This window comes from Diadema antillarum, unplaced genomic scaffold, assembly GCF_040938485.1.
Source record: "Diadema antillarum isolate AM-2024a unplaced genomic scaffold, OU_Dant_1.0 scf00000140, whole genome shotgun sequence".
In the NCBI taxonomy this organism is placed as follows: Eukaryota; Metazoa; Echinodermata; class Echinoidea; order Diadematoida; family Diadematidae; genus Diadema; species Diadema antillarum.
In genome coordinates this window covers 657,942-677,384 of record NW_027271029.1, presented here as the reverse complement: position 1 = coordinate 677,384, position 19,443 = coordinate 657,942, and the positions used below count along the sequence as shown (strand labels likewise).

The following is a 19,443-nucleotide window of genomic DNA, read 5'->3' as shown; positions in this document are numbered from 1 at the left end:
GCCAATTTTAGTCTGGCTTCCAAACCCTCTGCCTGTATCTTTCGCTATTCAGGATATTAACCCCCTCAATGAAGAAAACTAGCATAGTTTAAGGTGGTTTTGTCCTGCAAAGGATTCTTTCCTTCGGCAAATGCCTTTGCCCGAACGGCGACTTCGTCGCCACGGAATTCATTTGACAAAGGGTCTGAAAACCAGACAATACCAAATTGCATTTGTTTACAAGCAGAGCGCCACTACGACAAAATATTGAAAGGTTTGAATCAAAAGCGCGGCCGAGCCCGGCAGTGTAAACGGACAAAATTGCGGGGCCCGGCCTCGCAATTGAGGCTGGGCTCGGCCGCGGCTCGGCCCAGCCCGCACTGTAAACGGGGTCTTAGTCAGAGGTGATGATATGTCATGCTTTGTTGGTACTTGGTGCTGTTCTTTTTAGGTGATCCGAGTATCCTCTCGTTAGGTGATCCGAGTATCCTCTCGGATCACCTTCTGTATCTGTACGGATTCTTTGTTCTTCTTCTTCTTTCTTTATTTCTGGACAAAAGTTGTGTATCTACGTACTCAGAAAGTTCTCACAGTATCAATTTCAAACTCATACCATATATGTATCATGTCCCAAAGACGAAAAATTTTATAAAATCATAGTGATCAGTCGACCGTGACGTCACTATGACGTCATTATATGAAAACACATTTTCATCCATATCTCATTAACAGAATAGAATTCTTCAATGAAATTTACGTCACATATATTTTAAGTCAAGCGGATTCTACTCATATTGTCAAAATTCATATTTATCTTAGAACGCGCGCGTACGCGCGCGTTGAAATATTTGTATGCTCCAATCGAGCTCAAAATTTTTTTGCACACGTTTCAGACTATTTGGAGCATTTTTTGAAAAATTGAAAAAATTGGACGGACGCGTACGCGCGCGCACATATTCGCACACACAGCTCATATCCAATAGAAATTTTCAGTTTTTTTTACACGGATCGGATGTCCAAAATGTCAAGGAATATTTCTACCAAGTTTCAAGTCGATCCGACTCAATATGACGTCATACGGGCCCGTCAAATTCAAAATTCCGCGCGTGCGTCAATGGGGATACACAGTGCAACTATGCCAAAAAACCGCCAATTTTAAATCGGATTTTACTCGTCAGGATGGACAATGACCCCCCATTTTCTTCACATATTCCGAAAACTGATGAGTTGTACATGTTATTTCATGGGTTGGCTATGCTGGCAAAATGATGGAAAGATATCAAATTTCTTAATAAAGTAAAAAAAGTAAATTTTCAAAATGACGTCATCAAAATTCAAGTTCACTCGAGCATATCTCACTTATCCTTTGCCAATTTTCACCTAAATTTCAATATGTTGTAGCTTATGAAATGTTCTTTCAGAAATGTATTTACACAATTTTGATTAGATGACGGCATCACCTCAAAAAAAATGATTGAAGGTAACCTTGTCAAATTTGACCAGTTTACGTGTAATCTCTATGGGAGTGCAATTTTTATGGAAATGAAAATTGACATGACTATCTTTATCGAGCACTAGCTCACTTATGCTTCGGTGAATTTCTCTAGGATTTTGATACGTTGTAGCTGAGACCTAGGGCTATCGTAAGTGTGCCCTTCGTTTTTTCATACGTTGTCGGGATCATGTCTAAAAACTTGGTTGAAATTAAAGCTTATCTTCGATGTATTGAAATATTTCTGTCTTTCTGCAACTTTCTGTGCAATAACTCAAGAAAAACATACCCTATCACCACCATATTTTGCATATGTTTAGTTCATGTCACGGACATTATTTTACAAAATAACAACTACTTAATCAGACGCCATCTTGGGTATGTAAATTAGGGTCAAAGGTCATAGATGTTTCATCCTGTATCTTGATAAATACATGTCCTATCTTTCCCATATTTTGCACACGTAAAGACCATGAAACAGGGATCATTCCATAAAATAACCACATTTTGCTCAGATGCCATCTTGTCTGTGCAAAGTGGGGTCAAAGGTCATATGTACTTCTCTTTCTATCTTCGTTATGACGTGTTATCTCTATGGGAGGGAATTTTTTAGATGTGAAAATTGACATGACTCTCTTTATCGAGCACTATCTTACTTATGCTTCGGTGAATTTCTCTCAGATTTTAACATGTTGTAGCTGAGACTTTACACTATCAGGACTCGAATCATTGATTAAAAAAAAATCGGATCACCTAATTTGTCAGTGTTGACAAATTCCGGTTCTAGTTATTTTCATTCTTATCTATTTATTTAACTCTTTCATGCCTATGTTATTATTATCATATTTATTTTTAACAGCGATGTTTATTGACAAAAGAATGGACTGCTTTTGCCGAAATTCACAAGTTTCATGTCATTAGAAAGTGCAGATAGGGATTGAAACTTTCATTTATACACGGCTGACGTTAGTTGGCGCTATGCAGTAAAGCTGTGACTATGCATTGACATTTATACCAAGGACAATTACGCATGGGGGAAATGTAGTGTGCAGAACACAAAATCATGGTACATCGGTGAAAATTGAATGAAATCGCAAAACAAGAAAACAAACAAACAAAACAAAAACAAGGAATATTGGTGTACGATCTAAAAGTGGTCTTCTTTAGAATTTTGACTCGATGAGCCGGGTGACTGTGACTCACGCTTACCAATGCCTTTCTTTCTTTTTTTCTTCTCTTCTTTTGCTGATCTTTTACTGTGTATAATGTTCGTTTGAGTTAAATGCGGAGATTTTATGAATCTCTGTGGTTAAACGTCACTTATAGCTCTCCCGATGTGAGAAGTAAAACACGGTGACTGTGAAATCACTCTACGACGTAAGTAGATTATTTACACACCGATTTGGACCCTTCGGCATCTAATCAGGTAGTAGCTAGCTTATAGTTTGCAATTATAGTTATCATACATTGTTTAATTATGCCTGTAATTTCCGGGCACTATATTTTTCTTATTTTTTCTTCGTCTACGTTTGCATTGAAATCGTTATTGCCTTGGAGTACGGGGTCTTCCCCCAAATCAAATCAAATATTTAACATAGGTCTTTATTTGTTGTTCAATTCGTTTATTATTCATCACAATGACTGCAGCCTGTGTTTAAATCGTCACCATTCCACAAGAAGCAAACATATTGGGGAATCAGCTTCCATTGACAGACAACCATATACATGTACGACGAATCATTATATCGGTACATGTATTAGAGGTAAGACGACAATCAACTTTCAACTTTATTTTCACCTCCATCAAAATGAACAAAGAAATTATGTACATTGCATATACACGGGATATTTGTGATACAGAACAAAATTTGAAAAGTACATAAGAAAATTATGAAAATGAAAAGTAGATGCGATTACATCTTTGTTAAATACATAAAGCGTATAATACAAGTCAACTAAGGATGAGGATGGAAGTGGAGGGTCCCACTAAGAAGCAAAGCTTGTACGATATGGGACCCTCTGAAAATACACAAAACATCAATATAAAACACAATAAACGAACCGATGTCAACTGACATCAAAATGATTGGGAAGAGGAAAAAGAGAGAAAAGGAAAGGAAAAAAAAAGAGGAAAAAAAAAGAGAGGAAAAAAAGGGAGAAAAAAGAGGGAACTACAGCATGTGCCATCGTGGACGCAAGCAATCTAGATTTCATAATGTAAAATAAGTGATAACATACAAGCTGGATTGAATGTAATGCAAAACATTTTTTATACGTAGTTATGTTGGTAAGAATGCAGGAGAAAAAAAAAACCACATCGTTATATTTAGAACACAGACAGGGACATACTTAGGAGGACTTATGTAAAAAAGAACGATGACTTGACTGAGATGATAAAGGGAAACTAACTCTGTTGGATGTTGTAAAATTTCAATAAAAATGATTTTAATTTATTCTTGAAGGAATTCAGAGATTGAGCTGTTGTAATTTGCTCCTGCGACATTTGCTCCTGCGACATCATTGCTCCGGTCTTATTTTCACTAAGGACTTAGGGTTAGGGTAAGGGTTGTGATAGGGGTTTAGGTTTAGTTTGATGTGAGGATTAGGATTAGGCCCAGGGTTAGCGTTATGTTTTTTTGTTTTTTTTTGGTATATAGGATTTATGATTGGCTTATATCGCGTGCAGATATTTCATAGGAGTAATAAATGTATGGGAGCAAATGTCATGAAACCGTATTAGGAGTCTCTTTGAGTTTACAGTTATATGATTGTGCAGTGTTTCTGGGGAGGTTTACCTGTTTGCTCAATACTCTTTGCCCACCAGCTGTAGTGATACAAGAAGAGCAGACAGATAGTCGTTTATTACCTGAGAATACTCAAGCCACCAGCAAGAGCCAATACCCACGTCGCTCGTTTCGACTCTCTTTGGTTTGAATAATACGTGACTGTTAGTGCTAAGAACTTAGCGTAGGTGGTGGCCGTGCATTAAGACTACCAGATGCTATACAACCTTTTTTTTCTTTTTATAGATTTTTTAAATCATCTTTAGGTGCTGTAGGCCCTAATCTCTATACAGTGCAGTGAGGGAAATTTGGGTGCAACCGCACCTCAGCCTATTATGTAGGCCCTATAGGACGACGCCAAGAAACGTTATAGCTTCCTGATTATTCATTTTGCAGCTTTTTTCTTGATTTGTTAAATAGATAGACCTATATTATTCCACACTTTGGTATTTTTAGAACTTTAAATCTATAGTTTATAGATATTCCAAACCAAGATTCTACAAGTGACATCATCTGGCAATCGTTGCTAAAGTACTATAATATTATATGACTAACAGAAGACATTAAGGGCACCTTTCCGTAGACTGAGCATAACTTGAATGTTTCGATGTTTTGTCAATTCTTTTGACCAGAAATGTATGTTATTCATAAGTGAAAAATTGAGCAAAGAAAGAATTGAACAAAGATTTTTTTTTTTTTCACACGATCGATGGAGATTGTGAGATGCTTTTTGCAAAAATTAGCGAAACTTCACAGTTTCATGTTCCCTTCCCTAATTTTCATTCCGTTTTGATCAAATTTTCACTGTTGAGCCTCTAAAATATTACTCTTTCTTGTCAGTCTAACTTTCAACTGGTCCGGCATTTTTCCTTTTATAAAGGCACTCTTGGCTACAAAAGCTCATGGGCTGCTCCCGCTCACGTTCTCAGGCTATCATGGGGTACGGGGTGGGGTTGGGGGGGGGGGGGGTGCGCGGGGGGGGGGGGGGGTGCGCCAGTTAGAGCTGAGGTGTAAACGCGACTTGAATGCAGGCTAGGCAACACGATTCATCGCGAAAAGTGACCATCTTTCGTGCAAGCTAGGTCTACGTCTGCAACACGTCTAGGACTTTGACTGAACCATGGCAGCAGTCACAACGTTTGATTTTAACGGTACCTGTCATAGTATTAAAACATTTCCGAGACTGCCATCTCGAATAGCTTTAGGATGTGTGAAATGCAAGGGCTGAAATAGTCACACGTTTCAGCTTGCATACCATTTACTGTAGTCCCATGTGCTTGATTTTGTGTTGCCACTTACCATATATACAATACTAATAAATAGGCCCTAGAACGATATCTTAAATCAATTAGAAACATGAATAGGGATCTAATTCAAAGTAGACCCTAGAAAAATTTACTTCCTGATCTTGAGTCACAACCCTGCTTTTACCAGAAGACTCTCCACTTTTGATATGTTAACTCTATTTTGAGTAAAGTTTAGATCTTAATGGTCTAACCAGTGACACTAACACTAACAGTAACATACATGTTTGCTAACCCCGGCGCGTGCGGGGCGCTGTAGAGCTGTAAATTTAACCAGGGGGGTGTTTCACAAAGCCGTTCTAAAGTTAAGAAGGACTTAAGTGCGACTGGTGATCAGTTCTTGTGCTGAATTATTGAGATTCTAATAGGTATAGCACACAAGAACTGATTACCAGTCGCACTTAAGTCCTTCTTAAACTTTAAGAATGGCTTTGTGAAACACCCCCCAGTGCAGTGGTGTCGCTGCTGCAGTTACAGTGACACTAACTGCAGTGTTCAATCGTGGATGTTCAATGAATAAATTTATAGTATTATTACATGAACAACAATTATTTAAAGTAATAATGGATCGATCACCACTCAAATGTTTGTGTTTGAAGCTTAAATTTAATGTTTACCTCTGTAGTTTTATATCTAATTGTTAGGCATATACACAAGGGCCAAGAAGGAGCTTAGCCCAACTAAACACTCTGTTACAGGCAAAAAGATATTCAGTGTTCAGTCTGTTTGAGGTACACTAACTTGTTCTGGATTAATTTCCCTCTCTCTGCACACTGGAATGACCTGAAGTCTCAATGGGATCACAAAGTATTAACCTTAGACCTACTACGACTTATGTGTACTGATGATGATGATGTTCTTAAGTTCCCCTTCAGACAACTGGCATACATATTATTATTTGTACCTTTAGCGATTGTAGTAAGATTCAGTGAAACTGAAAACTTGAGGGAAATAAACCGTTCCTTTAGAAAGTCATTAATTCTTAAAGTCTAGGTATTCCTGCTGCCCTCACAAGATGGAAACATTTCAACAATTTTTGGTGTTGTAGTAGTGTTGGGTACAAACAATATAAACAGAATTTCACAAGTCCTCTTTTTCTATACGATGTATGCATTCCCTCCCCTTCTTCATGCCTTCTAGAGGAGTTAAGTCAAGTGCTCCCTCTATGTTTGAAAAATGAATTTGTGTTATATTCTTTTCATACTGTGGCATCATGCAATGTTGCAGAGTCCCCATATATAGCAGGCAGCACATGGAATCAACCAAAACTGCAGTAATTCATAAGTTTTAAATGAATCGCCTGATTTTCATCAGACTTTTGCTGAGTTATTTCCTAATCTTTCCGCATTTGCTGAATGTGTGTACCTGCTTTGTGTTTGGGAGAACTTTTCTGTCCATAAGCAGAGTGTTAACGCGATTGTCTTGTCTATCTTTCAGAGCATCAGCATATACGATTCAACCCCTTGAAAGGGGAATGGATCTTGGTGTCACCTCATCGTATGAAGCGACCCTGGAAGGGACAAGTGGAGAAGCTGCCTGAGCAGAAGATACCCAGACACGACCCAAAGAATCCGCTCTGTCCCGGTGCTACGAGGGCCCATGGAGATGTCAGTTCAGGTTTCATCTTCCTGAGTATAAATGTGTTTCCCATCCATCAATCTTCTTCTCTGTGATATGAAATTTGCGCACGATGTGGGTGCTGATCGATCTAAAAATATTTGTCCTGGAAATTCATGCAGTTTATGATGTCCAGCATCCAGTGGTACAAGATCAGATTTGTTTTGCCCCTTAATACAGGATTGTGTATCTTTGTTTTCCAATAAGCAGACATACAGTATATTACCTACCATAATTGGCAGCACCTGTTAATATTTCATTTTTTGTTGTATTGCTTGCTATGTTTCGCACATTACCTTCTGTCCAATCACATGTGCATGTATTTGTTGAGCTACTTATACATTGGAGTACATACAAGCCTGTTATGAGGATTATGTTTGTAATGCTTGAGTCTTCAGAGAAAATATGACTGTTAAATTGTTTTCCCTATTTAAATTCCTTGTTCAGAAAAGTATGTGTAGGCATTAACTATTTTGTAGAAAGAGAGTTTAGCACTTCTTCTTAAAAGATGAAGTAATGCTTGTTCAGGATAGCCCATAGTTCTGTCAACTTTCATAACCAAGAGTTATGAGATAGGTTACCCATGTGATAAAGTTGCCACACACCAACATCCTTGCTATGTTATACGATTCTCCAAGCTATATAAGCTTTCTATACAATTTGTTCCACCTTATTTCCACATATAGTTGTATCTACCACAAAAATGGTACTTTTAAAATCATTTTAGAATTTGAAATCCAGACGAGGTGGGTAGGTTTTTTAATTCATAATTTTTGAGCATGTACTCAGTCACTAATTCTGAAACTTTTGCAGCATAATGTCTACAACTTTGTCAGGGTAACTTGATCAGATGACATAAGCATGATATTAATTTTCTGCATCATGACAGTCATTTGCTGATTGCAAATAAATTTGTTGTCCCTATTGTTTGAAAACTCACACAGGTAAATCCAGACTACCCAAACACCTTTCTGTTTGAGAATGACTTCCCTGCTCTTTTGCAAGAAGGAGCCCCAACACCAGGTAAGGCACTGTTTGCAGGGCATCCATCAACTGCATGCTGTATTCCAGTATGTTTGGGTATGTGATGTCTGTGTAATGATTCATGGCTGTGGATCAGAGACCAGAAAGCAAAGCAATACAATGTTTTGACATATGAGGAGATAGCTTCAAGAGGCACTTAGAATGGCATTCATGGGCAAGCAATGACATTGAAGCTATTATCAACCCATTCTGTACATGAACCAGGTGTGGCAGGTATCAACCCTATTGTGAATTACAAATATGTCAGAGGCAAGGGGTTAATCAGTCAGGAGCAATTGAAAAACATGTGGCTGTTTTTTGTTTTTTTTTCAGGGATGACAGAATGTGTGTGTTTGTATTGCATATCTGTTTTTCCCATCTCTGCTTACAAGTATTGTACTTACTGCACCCCTAAATAAGATGATGCTGTTGTGAAGAGTTGGTGTACTGGCATTCTCATTTTTACCCACGCCGATGAAAATCGGCAGGGGGTTATGTAAAGGGTTCCGTATGTTTGTTTGTTTGTTTTTGTTTGTTTGTTTGTTTGTTTGTTTGTTTGTGTGTTTGTTTGTTTGTTTGTTTGTTTGTGTACAAGATAACAAGAGAACGGGTAAACGGATTTGCACGAAATGTTCAGGGGATGTCTGGATAATGACAGGAAAGAATCGATTAGATTTTGGTGATAATCGGTTGACCCTTGCAAATTCTGTGCGACCTTTAAGTTTTGACCCCATGGTATAGTGAACACTCCGAAAATTTCCCGTTTCTCACTTTGCAATTTTCCGCTACCATACGAAAACATAAACTCCCAAACGATCGGACTTCGCTGCTCAAATGTTCGTAAGAATTCCGAAATTTACGTTTAGGCCTATTTGAAGGACTATGTCCTTCTGGATTTATGAAAGTTCGTTCTCCGTCGTCACAAACTGGCCCGTATTTTGATGATTTTTCAAATTAAAATTGATTGTTTTTTTTGTTGGAGGAGCATTTGCTCGGTCGCAGTCACACTGCACGATATGCGCGCTCAATGTCAATGCGTGTGCAAGGCCGCTGAAAATGCATCGCGCTCTACCCTGTTGGTGCAAAATAGCATCGGGGACGTTGCGGCGCTCGTTGGTGACCGAATACTGGTGCAGTAGACATTTGCATTTAACCCTTGCATTGAATAATTCCCGTAGACACTAATCATAGGGGTAATTGCCTAGGGGGTACGTAAATTTTGGTTTTCTTTTGCGCTTTTGTGGATACCATCAAAGATCGTACACTCATACGACCTTTGATATCAACACACTCTCGGCTTGCTATAAGCAAAATATCCCGCAAGAAAACGGCGTATTTCTCGATTTTTAGCGCTTTTTCGGCGACCCGTCGCGTAGACAATGCTCTTAAAACTGGACTTAATTCACGCGCGCTTGGAAAAGTTCCGAATCTGCACTTTTGACGGTGGAATTTGGGATTTTCGATGGATTTTTGGAGGAGACTAAAGGACTTTCCTGTGGTGAATGAGTGTTACCGTATGTGAAATGATGTGATTTGCGTGTGATGTGACTGTAGAACCAAAGATCGTACACTTCAGTGTACGATCTTTGGTAGAACGCACTGGCTGGTGATAAAGGACACTGGCAATTAAGTGACCGAATTCTGGTAGATGACCGAATGCACAGTATGTTTACCCCGACTTTGTACAAGGCGTGGGTCTGCCGCCTTTGACGGCCCCTCTCTAGTTTTTCTTTTAGTTTTAGTATGTCCATGGCAGGAATTTACAATTAGGTCATTGATAGTAGCAGATCTGTTGTCAGTCAGTAATTTACCACATCTTATAAGCTTTAAACCTGTCTAAGGCCGACTGTGCTTCACTTCATGCTGTCGTGTTTGGATAATGAAATTCCAGATTCTCTGCTGTTCTTATACCTGATCTATGTGTGGCATATTTTTACTCGTTTAGAATTCTGGCAGATGTAATTAAATGAATTATCAATGGTTTACTAACAACTGATGTCATGGCAAGATTCTTTTCATGTCCTCTTTTCTTTATCAGGGCCCAGTGAGCATCATCTACTACAGTGTGCACCAGCAGTTGGTACTTGGTATGTAAACATTTCCCCCATTTAATCCAGTTTTGTCTACTGCATATTGTTCGAGAGTATCTCTCAATACACTATTAAAAAGCATGGTCCCCTCTCCCTTTACTTTTTTTGTTTGTTTGATATCTTATACATCTCTTAAACTTTCCTTTTTGCTTCAGTTAGGGATAGGATGAGAGGGAATGTCTTTTTGATTGAGTGATGACTGTGTCTTCAGTTTATGTTGTATATACTTGTTTGTTAAGTTCCAACATTTTCAACTTAAAATGGTTAACATTAGCAATTATAGAGAAAACGAGCTGTCGTAAGCTTTACTGCCTGAGTTTGTATTTTCCCTAGATATGAATTACAGACATATTGCAGATACATGTCTATGTTACTTGTGATATTGCAGATATTCAGCAGGAGGTATAAGTAGCCTTTTTCAATTTTTCAGATCAACACCTTAATAGACACATATTCATCTAATGTTCTCTTTTGCTCTTTTTATCACCTCTATTCCCTCCCACCAGTCAAGTCATGTGCTTCCACCCTTGGTCGGACATAACTCTACCTCTTATGTCATTGGCTGAAATCAGGGCAGTGGTTGACAAGTGGGCGGAGCTTATCACAGACTTTGGAGCAAAGTATAGATGGGTTCAGGTATGTGTGATGACTTGGAGTGGACTGTTGCTTGAGACACAGCCCACTCTGCTGAGTGACATTTCGAAAGATGAACTGAAAAAAACATCCTAATTGCTATTTTATTGCATTAAAACTGAAAGTTCCTTAGGCATGATTTTCATGTTGTTAATTCTCAGAATGTACAACTATTGTGTGTCAGTGCATGTGAACAGTCAGATCTATGTTGCAGCAAAGGGAAATGACGAAGTGGAGAAAATGTCAAAACTTGCTATTGCTAAACAGGTGATTTATTCCTCTCTGAACTGGATACTTGATTCAGTTTAAACCTTTTGCCTCCTCATCCATTTCAACAATGTGGCATTACAGACCACCTGTTTAGAGGAGATAAACATGATACATTCCCAAAGGGCCTCTTGATATTTTGAAAATGAAGTAAAATATACCTATGTTGTCTAATCATAGACGGGGAGAGTTTTCTTCCCGTATAAGTATTCTCAGAGTTACAAATTGTTAAATTGGGTATTATTGCATGAGTGATTTTCCCATGCTTTGCCAATTTCAGATGCCTTGCTCTAGTTTATAATTTCATAAATGAAAGTTGTTGTTGTTGTTTTTTTTCAAAGTTGGGTCTCTCCAAAAGATATGTGTTATCATTTTCACACAATTACTGCCAAATGTTCCATGTTTATAGTAATGTACTACATTAATATCCAAAAGGAAATAATGATTTTGTGTCATGGTTGAAGCTGAATGAGAAGAAGCACCTGCAGTTGTGCATTCAAGTTTGTGAATTTTAATTATGCAGTGTATATTGACGTCTAGAAAGTCAAGTTCTTGGCATACCTAATATAAATGTATCCTATGAAAGAGAAAAACAAACAAAAAAAAAAACAAGGAAAAAAATCCTTGTTAGCCATGATATACCATGTTAGGGCTTTTGTAAACTATCTTAGAGTAAGTTATGTATTAATTACACGCCCCAACTCAGTAGGCTTATGTATTTTAGCTACTCATGTGACTTATCTACAGCTTCTTCTTTTTCTCCCTTGTTTTACAGATCTTTGAAAATAAAGGAGCCGCTATGGGTTGTTCAAATCCTCATCCTCATTGCCAGGTAAGTTGCAGTAGTATTTTTTCTGTTGAGATAGCTTTTAGAATAGTTTTCCTGTCCATGTACATTGATTAGGGTTTCTTGCATCATGAAATGCCAAAATTTTCAGTAATAGTGTTGTGTGGTAATGTGCATGAAAACATGTTTTTTTTTTATCTTTCAATTTTTTTATTAAACAACATCAAACAAAATTACAGAGATCAAAAACATGATTATACAAATAGAAATAAACAAGAAAAGAAAAAATAAGAAAAAGTAGCATACAAAAACCAATCATGACAATTATGAATTACTAAACAATATACATTCTGTCAAGTAAAACAATGTTATAACAAGGTTTTTGGGAACATATTTTTACCATTAACCCTTTGCTTCATCAGGTCCGTAGTCTATCAAGATACAAAAACAAACAATAAAAGGGGACCAACAAAATATGTGACACATCCGGGACTCCGGGTTCAACTACATAAATAAGTTAAAAATCCAGTCTCCATTTTCGAAAATGTAAAGCAAGCGTACCCTTTTTCTTTGCCAAAAAATACTCTAAATCCTTGTTAGTCTTCAGACAAGCTTTCAAACATGTTGGCTGTGAAGACCTTATTATGTTGGAAGGTGGTATGATGTAATTTACTATGTACCGTTTGTTTGCAAGTATACGTGTAGTTTACATAAAGATGTTCCGCTGCTGCTACTGCTGCAGCTGCTATGATGATAAAAACGACTATATGTGCTGTTATTTTCGCAAGGGTTTAATTTTCTTGAATTTCGCAAATCACAGTTGGATTGTGAATTTAACAACACTTGAAAATATGGCTATGCACTAGGGTAATGTTGCATTTAAGATATCATCGGTGTCAATTTGTGAAAACAACATCTCGCAAAATTATGTGACCCCCTCGTTCGCGAATACATCTGTACGCGAAAATAACAGCTTATGCAGTACTACTACAGTACTTCTACTGCTGCTGTTACTACTACTACTACCACTACTACTACTACTACTACTACTACTACCACTACTACTACTACTACTACTACTACTACTACTACTACTACTACTACTACTACTACTACTACTACTACTACTACTACTACCACTACTACTACTACTACTACTACTACTACTACTACGTTGTACTACCACTACTGACTACTACTACGTTGTACTACTACTACTACTACTACTACTGCTGCTGCTACTACTACTGCTACTACTACTACTACTACTTCTAATAGTTGTACTTTCCACCATTCCTACCATATAATAATTATCAGCTTGTTCATGTGACCCTACTCTCAAGAAAGTATGATATTTGAAAATAGGTTGTAACTCTCTTGTGGTTTGGGCAATTGTGTGCCAATCTGCTCACCTCATAAGTTTTTACCCTTTCAATCTGCCAACAGATGTGGGCCAGTAATTTCATGCCCAATGAGCCCAGGATAAAGGATGAGAAGCAGAGGGAATACTACAAGGAGCGGGGCACACCGATGCTGGTGGATTATGTCAATCTGGAAGCAGAGAAAAAGGTACAAATATCAAGTTATTGTGGTTCAGTGGATAAGACCTTGGTATCTTAGTCCTGAGGTTTCTGGTCCAAGTCTGCAAGCAGTAGAGATTTCGTCCTCAGGCCAGGCATTTCATCCTAATTGCCTAGTTCTTCAAAGGGGACCTACATCTGTCATTTTCACATCCAGTCCCAAGATATGTACAAAAACAGAAAAACAGAAAAAAGAACAAAGATAAAATATGCCAATGTAAGATGGAAATATTACCTTTAATCTTCTAATATGTGTGTTGCTTATTTGAAAGTCAGTTACAAATTTAGTAATTTAGATGCTTTTGATTATTCTTCAATTGATGCAAACAATTACATGTGAACAGGAAAGGGCTGACATGAAAGATATCTTAACCCCACCTTAAAAAAAAAAAACCACAACCCCCCCCCCAAAAAAAAAAAACAAACAAACAAACAAACAAACAAACCACCACTTACAACGAATAATAAATATTTTAATAAAAATACCGCACCAAACCACAGTAATACAAATGTTTCTGGTATTTGATGTGTTCCTAAATAGGTCTTTCAAGAAACTGAACCAGGATGAGTGCATGAGTTTGTTTCATTTCTATCTGAGAAAATGGCTGGATATCCCATATTCAGCTGCAGTGGCTGGTCTTCCAGTGGGTCCAGTTGGATGTAAGGCAGGACCACTTTACTGGGTTAAACACCCTGCTCTTTGAGATGAATAGATGAAGCGGGATCTTTTACGTGCTTGAGATGTGACTCTCTCATACACGGGACTTCCATTCTATGCCTATCCAAATTGGCTGGCTACTCAACTAATGTGCCCCGCCATATATGTCATTGTCATTGTGGCAGGAACGGATTGTTGTCGAGAACAAGTCCTGGCTCGCTGTGGTGCCATACTGGGCGACCTGGCCCTACGAGACCATGCTGCTACCACGGCGACATGTCCTGCGGCTACCAGACTTGACCGATGAAGAGAGAAATGGTGAGTCTGACCACAGTCTTTTATAGTAGATAGCCAGAGAAACTACTCTTGTCTTTAGTTCTGAGAATACAAGTCTTGGTTTCTGGTTATACATCTGATTGACAGGTTAATTGTTTTGAGTGGAGTTTGCATAAACTAACTGATGCTACTTGGAAATCCATTACAAACATTTTCTTAAGTGTCACTTCTAATAGCTTGCCCTATTGCATTCACTATTTTTTTAATGGATATATCTCTGACATGATTTCATGATACTGTTCTTGTTCAGTTAAATAGTATCAAAACAAAGATTTTGCTTTGATATTTTGTATGGTTCAAGAGTTGATGTTGCAACCCTCTTTGCATTGCAATAGACAACAGGATAGAACATAATGCAATTAGATTAGATATGTGTCTTGTACTTGAGAAGTGAAGGATTAAAGAGTCTTCTATGTTGAAAGGCAGTTTATGCTTGTAAGAAGGAAAAATTAAGAATGCTTTGTCTCAAATTTCAATGTTTCAAACAGACCTGTCAGACATTATGAAGCGGCTGCTGACAAAGTATGACAATCTCTTTGAGACTACCTTCCCATACTCAATGGGCTGGCATGGTGAGTGATTTCATGTATTGGTTTGTCTCTTCACCTGTATGTTTATGTTTGTTTTGCCCTTAAAACCATTCTTTTCAGTTTTCTTCCTGACGATATCTTTTCCTTTTCCTGTTAGACTCTCTGTCTATCTACATGTATATTATACTCATATCTATTAGTCTATCTATCTATCTATCTTTCTATTTATCTGTCTATTTACTTATTCATTTATCTGTCTATCTCTCTGTCTGTCTATCAATCAATCTTTCTGTTATGTACACAAATGTTAAAAACATTCTGACTCTCCAAGTAAATTTGTCTTCATTCTGGTTTATTGTATTTCCTGCAGATTCTATTAAGGTCTATCATCATTATCATACATCTTAAGAAGGAATAGTGTAATATGAGGTAATAGTGATAATAGTGCATAGTAATAATGATAGCAGTAGTAGTAGTAATGGTAGCAATATTGGTAGTAGCATCGTCATCACTAATTGAAATATTCCTGTCACTATTATTGTCATGTCTTATGTTAAGAAGCATCCCCCTGTAAAAGTGATGCATATATTTTTGTAGGTTGTTTGTTGGATGCTACAATGCACAAACTGATTGATGATTTGTGTGATAAGTATATTGATATCATGTCATTGAAGCTCTCTACTGAACCTCTTTTAGGTGCACCTACAGGGGAGGAGCTCGATAAGGACAACAGCCACTGGCAGCTCCATGCACTGTACTACCCCCCTCTGCTGAGATCTGCCACGGTGAAGAAGTTCATGGTTGGCTATGAGATGCTGGCACAGTCTCAACGGGACCTCACAGCCGAGCAGGTAAACATTCTGGCTCTGCGATTGTTTTACAATGCAAAAGTCATTAAAAGTTGTTGAAATAAGTTGACATCACATTCCTACTCTTGCTTGCCCCCATATGTGACCGTCCATCGCAAAACCAACAAAAAGTTGCCCCGACATGGATTTTTAGATAAGGGCAGATTCTGAAAGAGTAGACTCTAAGCTATAAAATGACTTGTAACTCAATTCAAATGGACCTTCCTAACCTATCTTAATATTGGAAAGAAAACACTCACTCTGGAAAAGTGTGAAGTGAAAGAGGCTCTGAAGTACAGGGTTCATTCAAGCGCTTAATCTATGCCAAGCCATGCTTGCTGTGTGATGAATGGGACTAAAAACAGGATGCAAACCTCCGGAACAACAAAAATGAAGAAATTATCAAATTAGGCTGAAATTAAGCATGACCTATCAACACATTCTGCCCATGGTTAATGCAAATTTTCAAAGCAGTGGTACTATTCTTTCAAAAGTTATTAGAGTTGAAAGTGAAGAGTGTGCAAAATATTTTCAAGAAATGAAAAGGGCTTCTGAGACATACCTGATCACACTACTGTAAAAAAAAGAAAATAGTTTTAGAAAAATTGCTGAAAACCCACTTTCCCATTCATTTTACTCAAAACTTAAGAATAATGTAGAAGAATAGCTCTTTCAGAAAATATGGAAAGCTAAAAATTGACTTGGTTGACCTGCTTCACCCTGTTTGAGTCCTCACGTAAAATCAAGGAGTGCAATTTTTTTGTTGGTTTTGTGATGCACGGTCACATGATATAGTAACACAGTAGGAAACATGTAGAATTCAAAGGGTTTTTGTTTTGTTCTGTTTTACTCATAATTACTTCACTTAGAAGCCTGCATGAAGGTCTTCCATGCAGTGTTTACCCACTTGATGTCATGGGTAATCTTCCTCAATATACACATTGCTTGCTACATGGCTTGGAACGGTAAGCTTAAGTGCAGAAACAGTGTACACAAAAGCATGCATATCTGAGCACCATCCTACTGTAAGTAGGACAATGTAACACTAATGAATAATCTTTTTTTTTTCTCTCTCTCTCAGCTTGAAGAATAAAGTCCTGATTTTTTGCCTATTTGTTTCTTTTTTAATATCAAGGTAGTCCCTCATTTGTCTGTCCTTTTTTTTTTGGGGGGGGGGGGGGATGGGGGTTTGATACCACTAACAATCTTGACTATACAAATACTACAAGAATTCATGACTTATTTTCCCTTGGGATGAACACATAAAAACACATGCTAAGGATCTGTGCTTTCTACATGAAACAAAGGAAGGAGTTGTTTTCTTGTGGCTAACCTGTTTGTGAGTCACCTGAATTTGGCTAATCGACAGACAATGTTTGCGAGATGTTAATGTGGTATGATATGATCTGTGTTTCTAATGATGATGACTCCTCAAAATCAATATATCAAAATAAAATGCCTTTAGTTGATGAACGTTCCTTTCTTTGATATTTGTATTTTTCTACAGTAGGGAAAAGGGGACTTATGATTACGTTTGTGTAGGTCTGGGATAACCAACCAAATTGTCAAAATTTATGTAATATTTTGTATTATATTCTTCATTAATGAAATCATGTGAGCTGATTGGTCTACATAGCATCACGTGACTAAACATAACATTGCTTTGTTGAAGACAAGATGACGGTGATGTTATGTTCATGGTATACTGCACTATGTACTATCATGAATGTGACATCATATTCATAGAAAGCATATTGGTATCGGCCTCATAGACCACTGTAATCACATCCAGTGCATGCACGAGGTACACTGTATGATAGTCTGTACCCCAATATGCAAGCCAATAACAAAGCTAGAGGAATATTTTTGTAAGTGAAAACATCTTGTAAATTTTATTTAGAAAGATGTGTTTGAGGATATGAAACAAATAAATCATGCACAATTTCGAGACTGTAGTAATATTATGGATTCCTCAGTGACATAAATTGCACTATTCCTGTGACCTCGGAATCCTTAATTTCAACTAGAGGTTCTCAGTGCATGATACATTTGTTTAAAAGCTGAATTCATTATCCTCGTGTGATCATATGGCTGCACAGCATGTCCTTTGAAAACTTACTGCTTCAAGTAAAAAGCTACTTCATGGTAAGGTTGTCTTCATTCAATGGAATCAATTCTGACGTATAGAATGTTAAAGGCTTCCATGAAATCAGGCCAGAAAGAAGAAAGTTGGAGAGTTTTACGGTTTCCCATTTTTTATGAAACTTTGACATTGATAGCAATCACGTATGCAAACAAGATATTAAAAGTGATAACATCATTGCCTGACAACTATCCAGTATGTATGTACACGTAGTTATAAGAGTTACGTTTTCAGTCAATAATAGATTCTCTGCCCCGAAACTCCTCTTGTCCTGTGTAAGTCACAGCTAGTTTGTCATTATAACCCTGCCTGGCTGCCGTCAATTTATACTATATGATGGATTTATTCTTGTCATGTCATTAAGAAGAAGAAAACGAGAGAATTTATTACAGATTTTGTGTGCATGTAAATCAAGAGATGTGAGACCACCGGAAGGGCATTTCATGAAGTGTTTTGGTCAGGTATTCTTTTCTGACAAATTTGCTTTCAGCCAGTCAGATGCAAGAATTTCAGTAGCTTACAACAGTTTGTCAGAAAAAAAAATATCTGAGAAAATGCTTTACCTCAGCTGATTTGCCATGATTTTGTGCAGATGTGTAAAATTGTAAGTGTAATGTCCAATGCTGATAAAAATTGTGCTGTTCGGTTTGTTTGATTTTTACAGTATAGTGTTCGTAAAAGTTAATTCCAACATAGAGTGGCTGTGATGATATTCCATGTTGATTTGTTCAGATTTATAGGTGAGGACATTTTTCCCTAACCCCTGTGTTTATGAATGAAATGAAGTGCACTGCCTATTTGTAGCTCTCTATGTGCTAAAAATACAATGTAGGTGACTATAGTAAATCATATCTCCTGCTGGCATTGGGTCTCACCATTGCAGGCAGCCAACAAACTGAGGGCCCTGCCAGAGGTTCACTACAAACTGAAGGATGACACCCCAGGAAGCAGCTCATAATGGAGAGGATTTACAGGACTTGCCGTGATTGCTTGCATGGTGTGCTTTTACTCCGAACCTCAGACCCCCACCCCCATCTTTTTTTTTCTTTCTTTCTTTGTTGTTGTTGTTGCTGTTGTTGTTGGTTTTTTTTTTTTGTCAGTTGTGAAGTAATGTGTCAATTTAGTGAGGGTACAATACTTGGCTAGGTCATCATATGCTTTGACATGTGCTGCATAAAAGCTAAAAGAAAGAAAAAAAAAGTATATCCTTTGCCTTATTTGTAAAAATGTGACTGAGATTTTGCATCAAACAATCACTTCAATACTGTGAGGAAATGGAGAATAAGAAAGAAATGTGGTAAAGCTTGAATTCAAACCAAGAAAAATCCTCAGATCCCTGAAATGCTAGTAAGGGCTTGAGTCAGCCATGCTGT

General features: G+C 37.6%; 1 protein-coding gene across 1 annotated transcript; it reads left to right on the top strand.

Annotated features, from left to right (window-relative positions):
- The first annotated feature begins 5,294 nt into the window (after positions 1–5,294).
- On the top strand, positions 5,295–19,091 carry LOC139721205 (galactose-1-phosphate uridylyltransferase-like). Its single transcript, XM_071632532.1, has 11 exons — positions 5,295–5,405; positions 6,996–7,165; positions 8,120–8,198; positions 10,237–10,285; positions 10,795–10,924; positions 11,964–12,020; positions 13,422–13,544; positions 14,399–14,531; positions 15,038–15,121; positions 15,776–15,930; positions 18,954–19,091. Exons 1-11 carry the CDS (start codon positions 5,375–5,377, stop codon positions 19,026–19,028), a joined length of 1,086 nt encoding a protein of 361 aa, XP_071488633.1. The 5' UTR covers positions 5,295–5,374; the 3' UTR covers positions 19,029–19,091.
- Positions 19,092–19,443: the final 352 nt, after the last annotated feature.

What these genes read in the sequence shown, in the direction of transcription:
- LOC139721205 (XM_071632532.1), top strand. Translation starts at nt 5,375, where the DNA reads ATGGCAGCAGTCACAACGTTTGATTTTAACG. An exon ending in GCACCAGCAGTTGGTACTTG is followed by an intron (nt 10,286 to 10,794) that starts GTATGTAAACAT and finishes CCCTCCCACCAG; the next exon opens with TCAAGTCATGTGCTTCCACC. An exon ending in GGGACCTCACAGCCGAGCAG is followed by an intron (nt 15,931 to 18,953) that starts GTAAACATTCTG and finishes TCACCATTGCAG; the next exon opens with GCAGCCAACAAACTGAGGGC.